At 39.2% G+C, this 11,707-nt stretch overlaps 2 protein-coding genes across 2 annotated transcripts in view; one reads left to right on the forward strand and one right to left on the reverse strand.

Annotated features, from left to right (window-relative positions):
• LOC119833085 (potassium voltage-gated channel protein eag-like) overlaps positions 1-11,707 on the reverse strand; it is a 44,505-nt gene that overhangs the window by 29,610 nt on the left and 3,188 nt on the right. The window lies entirely within an intron of this gene.
• Positions 1,577-9,344, forward strand: LOC119832980 (RAC serine/threonine-protein kinase-like). The gene is made up of 6 exons (XM_038356826.1): positions 1,577-2,124; positions 5,362-5,506; positions 5,772-5,969; positions 6,300-6,554; positions 6,821-7,339; positions 8,193-9,344. Exons 1-6 carry the CDS (start codon positions 1,832-1,834, stop codon positions 8,265-8,267), a joined length of 1,485 nt encoding a protein of 494 aa, XP_038212754.1. The 5' UTR covers positions 1,577-1,831; the 3' UTR covers positions 8,268-9,344.

Consider the following 11,707-nt stretch of genomic DNA (forward strand, 5'->3'; position numbering starts at 1 on the left):
ATATATATATACAAGAATTGCTCGTTTAAAGGTATAAGATATTGCTTAGTTAGATATTCCATGTGATGATTGAATTCAATCTTATTATCTACTTAAGCGGCGTGCTGTACTAAATAATCGCCTGTAATTCGGTACAATTTGCAAACAATTGCAAACAGCTAGACAATAATAATTAGTCTCTCACAAAATGTCTGTTTTATCATAAAACAAAATTAAACAGTCAGGTTTTTAATTATATAATAGGAAAAAGAAAACGTTGAAAGAACGTGATTTCTTAAAGTTTTAGTCGATCAAATATGTGTTTCTTCTTAATTGTTGATTTCTAGATAAATCTTTGTGTGTGTAACGGTTTGGGCGGTAGTGTAACGACTTACTATACTTTTAACTTGTTGATCTTAAGGATAACGTTTTATATTGCCACTGTCAGTTAAGGTTTTTGAACTTATATATTTTGCTTTTAACATTCATGTATTTATTTGACCCTCAAACAACTCCGTAAAAAGAGTATAAAAATTAATTTAATTCTATTTTTTATTGATACAACTAAGAGGGAAAGGAAGAATGAGCAAAAATCTATCGAACGTTATAGAAATGCCACACGTCGAAATATTTGCACCAACTAGTTACAAGACTTTTTTCTAAATGAGGGTAGTTGAGAGTTGTGTCCGACAACGATTATATTATGTAGGTAATCAAACTGTACGCTCTATAAGTGCCTTCTATTATTAATAGCATAAAAGGATGAATACGAATCCATTTTTAACCTCCGACGCAAAACGAGAAAGGTTATAAGTTTATCATGTATAAATTTATCAGTGTATCTGTTTATACCAATTTTTTAATCTACCGTTAATTCAATTCGGTGATGCAACAGACAGACCTACACGCATATACATGTCAAACTTATTTAAACACTCCGTTGATTTGCATCGAGTTTTATAAATGGTTTTGATCTTTGAATTTCATGGTCACCTCAAAAAAAAACATCGAGGTGAGAAATTGATACAAATAAAAATTTACACAATCTACGCGTGGGAATATATGATCATAAACTTCAAGTTTCAACAGTGCACAAACCATCAAACATCCAAATTATAATTTAGTGTTACCCTATCCAAACATTTCAGTACTCCTATTACTTCACTTTTAATTAATTATTTTTGCTTCTTGCTCACTAATTAGTAATTTGCTATTGACATAAAAAAATATATTTTACAGTCTCAAATTTCAAATTGAAAAATATTGTTCTTTATTTTATATCCTAAAATAAACTAAAACAGAATTATAAAAAAATATACGCATACGAATAAAATTGTTTCTTTTTTTTAATATGTACTAAGTAATAATTTTGTTATAATGCTTGTAACGGAACGTTAAAAAGGACAAAACAAGCACGGCGCCATATATGCCTCTAGTGGGAATAGAATAGAACTATTTTGTCAAAATAGGATATAATGCTATTAAATTAAAGTGTTCTGAACGTAGTGTCACCTTATGCTTCTTTCTCTTTCTGACGTATTGAAATATCCGCATAAACCAGCATTGGTCGATTTGCACAACAGATAACATTGTATTTTTTAATCGTTAAGTTTATTACCGCGAGGCTACGTCGCTAAATCGTGTCGTTTTCTAGGCGGAAAAATATTATTAATCAGTGTTATTTTGCACTTTTATCTTTAAAAATGCTCAGTATTAACATCGATGGTGTGATTCAGCACAGGTGAAACGCACGTGGGAAGTGTAAAAACATAAACGTGGTGGTACGTCGACGAGTGGAAATTTGTTATCAAACAGCTCGCAAGAGCACGGGTAGGCCTCGAGGCAGCTGGCTATGGCGGAGGCGGCGCCCGGCAATATTGTCAAGGAGGGCTGGCTGCTGAAACGCGGCGAGCACATACGAAACTGGCGCGATCGTTACTTCATCCTTTTCGACAATGGCGACCTGGTGGGCTTCAAGTCGCAGCCCGAGCGAAATAACTACCGGGACCCCCTTAACAAGTTTACCGTCCGTGACTGCCAGATTATGGCCGTGGACAAGCCTCGCCCCAACGTGTTCACTATCCGTGGTCTTCAGTGGACCACGGTCATCGAACGGAACTTCGCCGTCGACTCTGAGAGGGAACGGTACGTACATGTCACCATGCTGATTCCTCGCGTTAGTTTTGTTGGTAATTATGTGTCATTAATTTTGGTGCATCTAAACTGTACAAGTTCATGTAATTGCATCAAAATCAAATTATAATTCAAACTTATATAAACATAATAACTCTCAATAAAAACTTTGATGTGGCAGGTAATTAAACTTGAGATTTGTTTTTATATATTTCATGGCATGTTGTTGTTGAATATCACAATAGTAAGTAGAAAAGCAGTAAAAACAGTGTAGAGTCCAAAGTCCACAGTTTGTTTGTTTACAGTGAGCCTGCACACTCATGTGGCTGACTCAGCTGAACACTTTTTATGCACACTTGTATGTGTTGTTTACTCTACTATGGCATTCTTTGAAGGATTTCATAATTTTACTTTCCTTACATTTCATCATAACAAGAGTAAATATTTACTTGAATGTGTCTTTTTGGAGATATGATTGTTGTGTAATGAGTTCATCATCATAACATTTTTCATTTAAATTTTTTTGTAATTATTGAAGATCTTAGATTAATTTCTCTCAAAAATTATTAATATATTATTTTTGATGTGGAAACATATATAATAATGATTCTTTACTACTAAAGTGCATACTTGATGCGGCCTCTGATATGATGTATTGATTATTTGAAGTTTCTGTTATTATTTATCTATTATGATATTTGCAATTAACCTGTCTTATTAATATGAAATAAGATCAATTGAAATAATTGACATAAACAAGGATGCTTATAATACATCCATGTGACGTGTAACAAAAAAAAATACTATATATCATTTATGTGCTTGGGGCTCATTAAAAGATCTTTTTAAGAGTATGGGTATGCTTTTTGTAGTGTCACAGTATATATTTAATAACATTTTACTCATACACAATAACATCGACATATATAAGAGATAGACATTGTTATGACACAAGGAACAGAAATAAAATTGAAATGCCTGTTTTCCGGCTTAGCAAAGTAAAAAATTCATTTATGGGACAAGGTATACTCTTCTACAATAGAATTTCATAGTATTAAATTGTTTCGTAGTGCTAAATAAAAAAAAAATACATTAAAATTGTATTAGTTCAGAGAGCCTACTATAGCATTAATAAATATATGGAAGATGACAATTAATGGAATGTGTCGCTTAAGAACCACACTAAATATTTTCATGTTTAACTGTATGAAAGCTCACATTGAGAGATGTATACAATTTTCCATTTATTTTTGTCTAATTGACTATGATTTATTATTATTTATGATATAAGGGATGAACTCGATCCACTGCATATATAAATATAAAAACAAAATGTAAAAGAAATTATTGATAAACAAGTTGCTAGTTTTTGCCTTAACTTCCAGAAATAAATTAGATAATAAGTGTCGCAAGAGTTCTTACAACTTCAAGATAAGACGGCAATAACAAGCTGATGCAGTCATTCATTATTAAAAGTGTTTGTTTTTAAGCAAGCATTGATGGTGAATCATCCGATTAGAATTGGTATTTATGAGGTAATAATTTGGTTTAAACTTGTTAATAGTGACAAATAATATGACTTCCCCCAGTATGAAGGTTTGATGTGACTTTTTAAAAAGTCAAGTCTGACTGAATAGTTCCTAAAATAATATGACTTCATAATTCATAACTTGCTGTTTAAAATTGTTTTACCTGGGTACGGACCCGTGGGCAAAAGTATTTCCATAGCTTGTATATTTTTCTGGTGAATAAGCTATGTGGCTACCAAGTGAAGACGAACAGCTTGTACAATTAGGATGACATGTACAGACATCAAACCTAATATTTCCATTTCATTTTATACAAACATTATAATGCGCACAAAAGCAATTGATTTCAAGCCTCAGTTTATTTATTACACGCTTTTTATTAGCTTCAGCTGTATGTTTGTTTGTAATCGACTTCTTTGGGCGCGATTTTGACCCACTTTAAACGGCCAGATTTCGTTCAAACTTTGTAGATTTATTTAGGACCAATGACAATACACTAATTTGATAAAATTATTCCATTTTTCAATTTGCAAAGTATGATAAAAGCGTGTTTTTTTAGTTTTTTTAAACTATTATAATATATTATTTTTATTTCATATATGAATATACTCAGGTAAAATTATAGGCATTTAATTGTAATTTATTCTTTTGTGTAAGAGTTGAGTATTCTTAGTGAATATTGTTGTCAAATGGGATGGATTCTTTGCTTAAATCAGTTGAAAATATAAAAATGAATATGGGTTAAAGAAAAACATTACTGCATGTCATAAAAAAAATATATATATATTAAAATATAAAATCCATTAAAAATTTTAAAAATTTACCGAACCCTCATGTTACACTTCCACTTGGTGGCGAACTATTGATGAATATTTCTTACATTTCTGTTTATATTGCTACCAATTTTTTATATTCTATTATTTATAAGTAGGACATGTTTGATATCACACAGGTGGTATGTATTTTTGAAAATATGACAATGACAAATGAAAATATGAAATATTTTTATTTTTTTATTTTAATTAACTATTACTTATTAACTTTTCTACATAGTTAAATTCTGTAGTATTATGTAATATACTATACAGAATACTTTGGTTTTCCACATTCATTTCCATTCTCACACAAAATTTGGCTTATCTGCCAGTTGTTAGGGAATAATACCTAATACAAAGCTGAAATCTTTTGAACAAAGGGCTAATTCCAAAAATTCGTTCATCATGGATATGGTGTGTGATCTCTGCGTGCTTAAAGCCTATGTACCACGAGCTAGTTTACAATATCTTATATATAAAATTCCCATGTCACAATTTTAGTTACCAAACTCCTCCAAACGGCTGGACCGATTCTTATGAAATTTTGTGTGCCCACTAGATCACATATGTCTAAGAATCGGCCAACATCTATTTTTCATACCCCTAAATGATAAGATTAAGGTAGAACAGCGTTTGCCGGGTCAGCTAGTATTTATATAAGAATAAGTAATAGAAAGAAGTATTTAGTATTTTCTCATTTAATTCTTTATTTAAGTTAAGGTTTGGTACAATGATGCGGGTTCGAATCTCGCCTCGTGATTAATTCTTTTTCTAGAATTTAAAATTTTTATTTTTAAAATTTTCAAATAACAAATATTTTTATAGTGTACGCATAAAGTAATCTATCGTTAGCGGTGCTAGTGTTGACGCGTGTGTCTGCGCGGTTGCGCGGTTGCGTGTTGCAGCGAGGAGTGGGTGGCGGCGATCCGCTACGTGTCGTCGCAGCTGAGCGGCGGCGGCGCGGCGGGCGCGGGCCCGGCCGCCGCGCCCGACGGCGACGACCGCGACATGGCGCAGCTCGGCACCAGCTTCCGCGACCCGCGCCGCATCGTGAGTACACAACACGCCTCCGCCGATGCCTTTACTGTGCAATATTGGTATATGTCATGTAAATAAGCAATAAAAAGATTTGGGCAAATGTAACTGAATCTATACGCAACATACAAGTTAATTTCGTTTTTAAAAGTTTGTTTGTGAATGGAGTTTTATATCGGAATGAGGTATTGAGCATTTCTATTTATCATTATCATAAAATGCTACAAGTACTTCTAGCCACATATATTCACATACTTATATGAAAGTACGACTTTTCCAGACGCTGGAGAAATTCGAGTTCGTAAAGGTGCTGGGGAAGGGCACCTTCGGCAAGGTGGTTCTGAGCCGCGAAAAGGGCACGGGTAAGCTGTACGCCATGAAGATCCTCAAGAAGCATCTCATCATCCAGAAAGACGAGGTGGCACACACCATCACCGAGAATCACGTGCTCAAGAAGACCAAGCACCCCTTCCTCACGGTTGGTTGATTAATTTTTTAATTTTTGTATATTTTAAGTAAATGGTCTTCTGTTACATTAAAGCAAATAGGCTTCTGAGTTCTTTAGGAATCTGTGCCTGTATGAACTCAATTGAAAGTATAGATATTTGACTTTTTTAATAACCTGTTACGACAGAAATATGTAACAAAAAAAAATACAACAAAACTCTCATCAAAGATAAGTCAATTAAAAGTTTTTGCCTAAAAACGTAATAGTCACAGGCAGTCATCAGCAGACTGCCTGTGACCGCTAAGATCAGGAGAGCGCGATCTATACGGGGGTGTGGGCGTGGGCGTGGGGTGTGGGCAGGCGCTGCGCTACTCGTTCCAGACGGCGGACCGCGTGTGCTTCGTGATGGAGTACGCGAACGGCGGCGAGCTGTTCTTCCACCTGTCGCACGAGCGCTCCTTCAGCGAGGAGCGCACGCGCTTCTACGGCGCCGAGATCGTGTCCGCGCTCGGCTACCTGCACTCCGAGGGCATCATCTACCGCGACCTCAAGCTCGAGAACCTGCTGCTCGACAAGGACGGCCACATCAAGATCGCCGACTTCGGCCTCTGCAAGGTGCGCCTTTGCCGCTACTTCTCTCAGCTCTCGCTGAAATTCAGCCGACTTGTGGCCTTCCTTACGCGATCCAAATCTAAATAAGGGTATTGAAATAACCGCATGAAATCATTGAATCATCGCGTCCTCGATAAGTGTACAAAGTTTGAATTAAATTTGTCTGTTACTTTTTCTGTCACTTTTAAAGTGAGCTAAGTCGAAGTCGAGTCTAAAGGAGTCGGTTTGATACAAACATACACATGGAGCTAACTAACACGCGTCGGCAGGTGAACATAACGTACGGGCGCACCACGAAGACGTTCTGCGGCACGCCCGAGTACCTGGCGCCCGAGGTGCTGGAGGACACGGACTACGGGCCCGCCGTGGACTGGTGGGGCACGGGCGTGGTGCTGTACGAGATGGCGTGCGGGCGGCTGCCGTTCTACAACCGCGACCACGACGTGCTGTTCTCGCTGATCCTGGAGGAGGAGGTGCGGTTCCCGCGCGGCGTGTCGGCCGCGTGCCGCGCGCTGCTGGCGGCGCTGCTCACCAAGGAGCCGGCGCGCCGCCTGGGCGCGGGCCCGCGCGACGCCGCCGACATCATGGCGCACCCCTTCTTCAGCGCCATCAACTGGGCCGACCTGCTGGCCAAGAAGCTGCCGCCGCCCTTCAAGCCGCAGGTGGAGTCCGACACCGACACGCGCTACTTCGACTCCGAGTTCACGGGCGAGTCCGTCGAGCTCACGCCGCCCGAGCACGACGCCGCCGCGCGCCAGCTCGACCAGTTCCCGCAGTTCTCCTACCAGGTGCTCTTTCTCTTATAATCGACTCTTACAAATTACTATTTAATTCGATTTATTTTAATTGATATCAAAACTATTTATTCCGTGTTTTTTTTTATGCCATAGGCGGGCAACTGAGCTAGTGGTTTGCCTAATGGTAAGTGATCACCACCGCCCGTGAACATTCGCAAAGTTAAGTAAAGGTAGTGCCGCAAATACGTTATCCGCCTTAAAAGTAAAAGGATGCGGAACGAAACACAGTAAGCATGCTACTGTTAAACGCCGATCTCCGAGATTGCCTGAGAAGCGTGCTCCAATCTCATACTAAAAACCCATTCTATGATTTTTACAATATAAAATATATAAGGCCTACAACTACTTCCTTGGGATACGCCTTATTTACTAAATTAATAATAAGAAAAGCAAAACAATGTTGTAATTCCTTTATGTCATTGTCATTTTATTGTGGGAGTCGAGCACGCTTCGGCACGAATTGGGCCAGCTCGCACCGGGGAAGTACCACAACCCCACAGAAAACCGGCGTGAAATAGTGGCATGCCACTGTGTTTCGTACGGTGAGTGGGGGAGCCGGAGGCCCGTTTCCTTTTCCTCACCCGTCCTAGTCCATTCCTTCTTTCCAGTCATTAATCCTTTCCTTTTCCCTTACCCCATAAAAGCGGGCAGCGCATTCACAGAGGTACTTACACCTTTGCGAATGTTTATGGGCGGTGGTGATCGTTTTACATCAGGCGAACCGCCAGCTCAGCTGCCCGCTATGACATAAAAAAAAAATTGTCACATGCGTCGTTAATTTATTTGTAATCGTTCGCTCGATGTCTGTAGATGTAATGTACTAACGCGCTGTGTCGGTTCGCAGGACATCTGCTCGTCGGCGCACTCCGCGCTGTCGCACCTGTCGCAGCACTCCGCGCTCGCCGACCGCCGCCACTAGCCGCCCGCGCGACCTCACGCGACCACGCGCCACCACGCGCGACAACACGCGACCACACGCGACAACACGCGACCGCTCGCTCGACACCCCACGAATGGCGCTGCCAACCCACATGTCTAATGAACGCGTAACGTCACATTATCAGAGAACTCGACTTGTATCCAGCCAATATATTATATAGATCATAGGTATTTTTAATTTATGCTTTTTATGTTTAAGTTTTATTGATGTTATTTTTTATGTTCATAGTGTTTTCTCTGTCAATAATTCATTGCTTTAAATATTGATTGTAAGTACATTTTATTAAATAGATTATTTATAACAATGAATTATACTATAAAATTATTTACGTTATCAAAACTACGAATAGAATTGAATTTTGAAAGACAGAAATTGGACTGTAATTATGTTTCATTATCATATACGAATATGTAGTAATACCCGATCTATAAAGGACCTCGATGTTGTGTATTGTAAGAAGTTTAAGCATAAACTTATATATAAGCGATTTTTTAAGTTTGCGTGTATATGAATGCAAAATAAGAACACATTCAAAGATTTCTCTACCCAAAGCGTCGAGCGAGACGGCTGAAGAGAAAGCATTTAATTTATAATTAACTAACGAGTGTACCGCGTGGCCGGCCACTGACGCTGCGTCGCGTCGCGTCGCGTGTGGCCGTGTCGCGAGTCGCGAGTCGCGTGTCGCACTTGTCGCGCGTCGGTCGCTGTAACACTTGACTGCCGCCAAATAGATGTAAGGTTATAGTGAATGTTGGAGTTGTGACTGCTCGAGTGTATAAACTCAACAATCAATATAAAATCTCATAGCAAGTTCACCAGCGAAATGTTAACTTGTATCACGAAATCGAAATTTCATGCTTTATTTTGTATTCGGACGACTTTCGGGCCCGGCCTCGGAGTATCGCCAGTGTCTGCCAGTGTCGGCCAGCGCTGACCAGTGTCTGCCAGTGTCGGCCAGTGTCGGCCAGTGCCAGTCGACAGTACTGGGCCCGCGCGCTCGAACGCGCTCTATATTTTCTTTTGTATATATTATAATAAAGTTAGGGTTAAACTAAATCGATGTTTTATTTGTTCATCCCATTTTATTCCTGTTATAAACCAGCCGTTGTCCATACATGGCCACCGAGTGAAGTTTGAAATCTGTCTCATATGGGCTTGTCCATACTAATTCTACTTGAAACACCAAACATTCATTAGCGTGATATCAATACATATTTTGAAGTTCAAGGGAAATCGTGAAATAAAAGACTAACGACGTTATCTCTTGAAAGTATATTTCAATAAAAATATAAGGAGTCGCGGCTTAGCGTTGCAAGGAATCGTACACTAGACATACTCGGGCAGCTTACTCACTGCGAGTGGCGGACTGACCGACTTCACGCAAACATTCATTCAATCAAGTCGGGCTTTGGAGTATGGAGTAACTCTAAACTGGAATCGTAAAGCGTTCTGCTGTTATGTTAGGTACGTATACAACTCTACCTGTAGAACTCCAAGTAGCTAAATTTAGGAAAGTAGAGGTATTAAGTAGTTATTACACACATTAAAAAAACACGATTGATTTGATATGAGAGGGTTGGAATTCGGAGTTATGTTTACCGAAATGCAGTGACTAAGCTTCCCATTTCCAAATTTTAAACACTAAACGCGACGCGACGCAAAGCTGATTGTTCTGAATGTATTCATTATAGGCACATGAAAGTATTTATATTTTATGAGATTTATCAACAGAGTGCAGAATAAATTTGTAAACAATTATTAAATGACGGTAGTCCTTGCGGCGCGTCGTTCGGTGTTTGTGACAATAAACTTTAAAAACATGAACAAATAATAAATAAGAGGCGCCGCACCTCACTCGCATCAACAAAGCGTTCCTAGTACGTATACTTATTTCATTGATGTCGTTACATAAGTTCATATTGCGCCATTTCACTTGGATATGTATCGTGAACATAAGTAGGTACTTAAAGTTAAAAACGACGTAAATAATAATATAGCCAAGTAAACTTTTAAATTTGTAACGATTTATCGAGATTTTACTATAAAATATTGCGTTAATATCACTTTATTTTTGTACATTATACGTAAGCAGTAATAAGAATCATATAATAACAAACAGTAATATCAGATCCAGTCCTATCTCACAGTGCCGAAGTAAAAAACATTAAATTTGCTAGTATCAGTACTGTATAGTACAAAGTATGTACAAAGAGATGTAATCATAAATTATCATAATTCTGGAGCAATAACAAAGTACTTGGTCGATCGTGTGTAATATACAAGGAGGTGAGTCATTATATTATAAATATTGCTTTTCAAAACTACTAATAATTAGGTATAACTTACGATATATAATATAATTCAATCATTCGAACAGCTTAGATACTATTTATACATTTTTAATAGGTGTCAGTAGTGTGTGTATAAGAAGCAATGTAATGCGTAAAGCGAACGCGGCGACGACACGCTTCGCGCCGCCTTCGCTCGCCCGCTCTTCCGCTCAATTATGTGAATAGGAAGTATAAAAATAAATAGATTTTATTTTTAATCGATAAAATGTATATTGACTGAAGATAACGACAGCTAGCTTGATTTTCCCTGTATTTTGAGATATAATTTGAAAATTACCCTTGGGAGCAGAACTTAAAGGCGAGCGAAGCGAACGCGACCCGAGATCGACTATAGAGCGATAACGAGTTTCAATTTACACAGGATGGACTAATTCACATTGTAACTACTCGTTAAACTTTTTTTATTAATTTAATTTGCTACCGTATATTGCATTACCATTCGAGTCAGCTTTAAGCTCGGGATGCCATTCAGTAATATCACACCGCATCGATGACATTATTCGTCTTTAAAAATAATAATAAACTAGTGCAAGCGATCACCGCTTAGCGGCAAGTTTTGAGTATTATTGTTATCTAAACATTAGTCGTATCGGTCTAAATTCTACAACTTATATTAAGTTATACCTATTAATATACAACTGGCATCGGATCGATCCGAGTTATTCGTAAGCGAGTATTTACAGGAAAGCGCATAACGGGTGAATGAAGCGATTCTGCATTCTGTCCGACGGCGTTTTGGGACGTATCGCTCGTACAAGGCGAGGTTCCCCTCCGACGCCACACGGTGATCCAAAACGTCCGACAGTGGCACGCTCCGCTCACGTGCACGCGGCGCGGCGGGCGGCGCGCTACTGCGGCTCGCCCGCCGCCGCGCGCTACACGAACTCGCGTCGGCGCAGCGCGGCCCCGCCCCCGGCGCCCCCCGCCCCGCCAGCGCCGCCCGCCCCGCCGGCGCCCCCCGCGCCCGCCGGCCCGCCTGGGCTGCCCGGCGACTCGCTGGGCGTGGTGGGCGTCGGCACTTGAGGCGCTGCACCTTTACTGCGAGCCTGAAAAATATACTATACACGT

The sequence above is a fragment of the Zerene cesonia genome, chromosome 16 (genome assembly GCF_012273895.1).
Source record: "Zerene cesonia ecotype Mississippi chromosome 16, Zerene_cesonia_1.1, whole genome shotgun sequence".
Taxonomy (NCBI): Eukaryota; Metazoa; Arthropoda; class Insecta; order Lepidoptera; family Pieridae; genus Zerene; species Zerene cesonia.

Coding starts and splice junctions, on each gene's coding strand:
- LOC119832980 (XM_038356826.1), top strand. CDS start 1,832: ATGGCGGAGGCGGCGCCCGGCAATATTGTCAAGGAGGGCTGGCTGCTG. Junction 5,507..5,771: donor TCCGCGACCCGCGCCGCATC/GTGAGTACACAA, acceptor CGACTTTTCCAG/ACGCTGGAGAAATTCGAGTT. Junction 7,340..8,192: donor TCCCGCAGTTCTCCTACCAG/GTGCTCTTTCTC, acceptor GTCGGTTCGCAG/GACATCTGCTCGTCGGCGCA.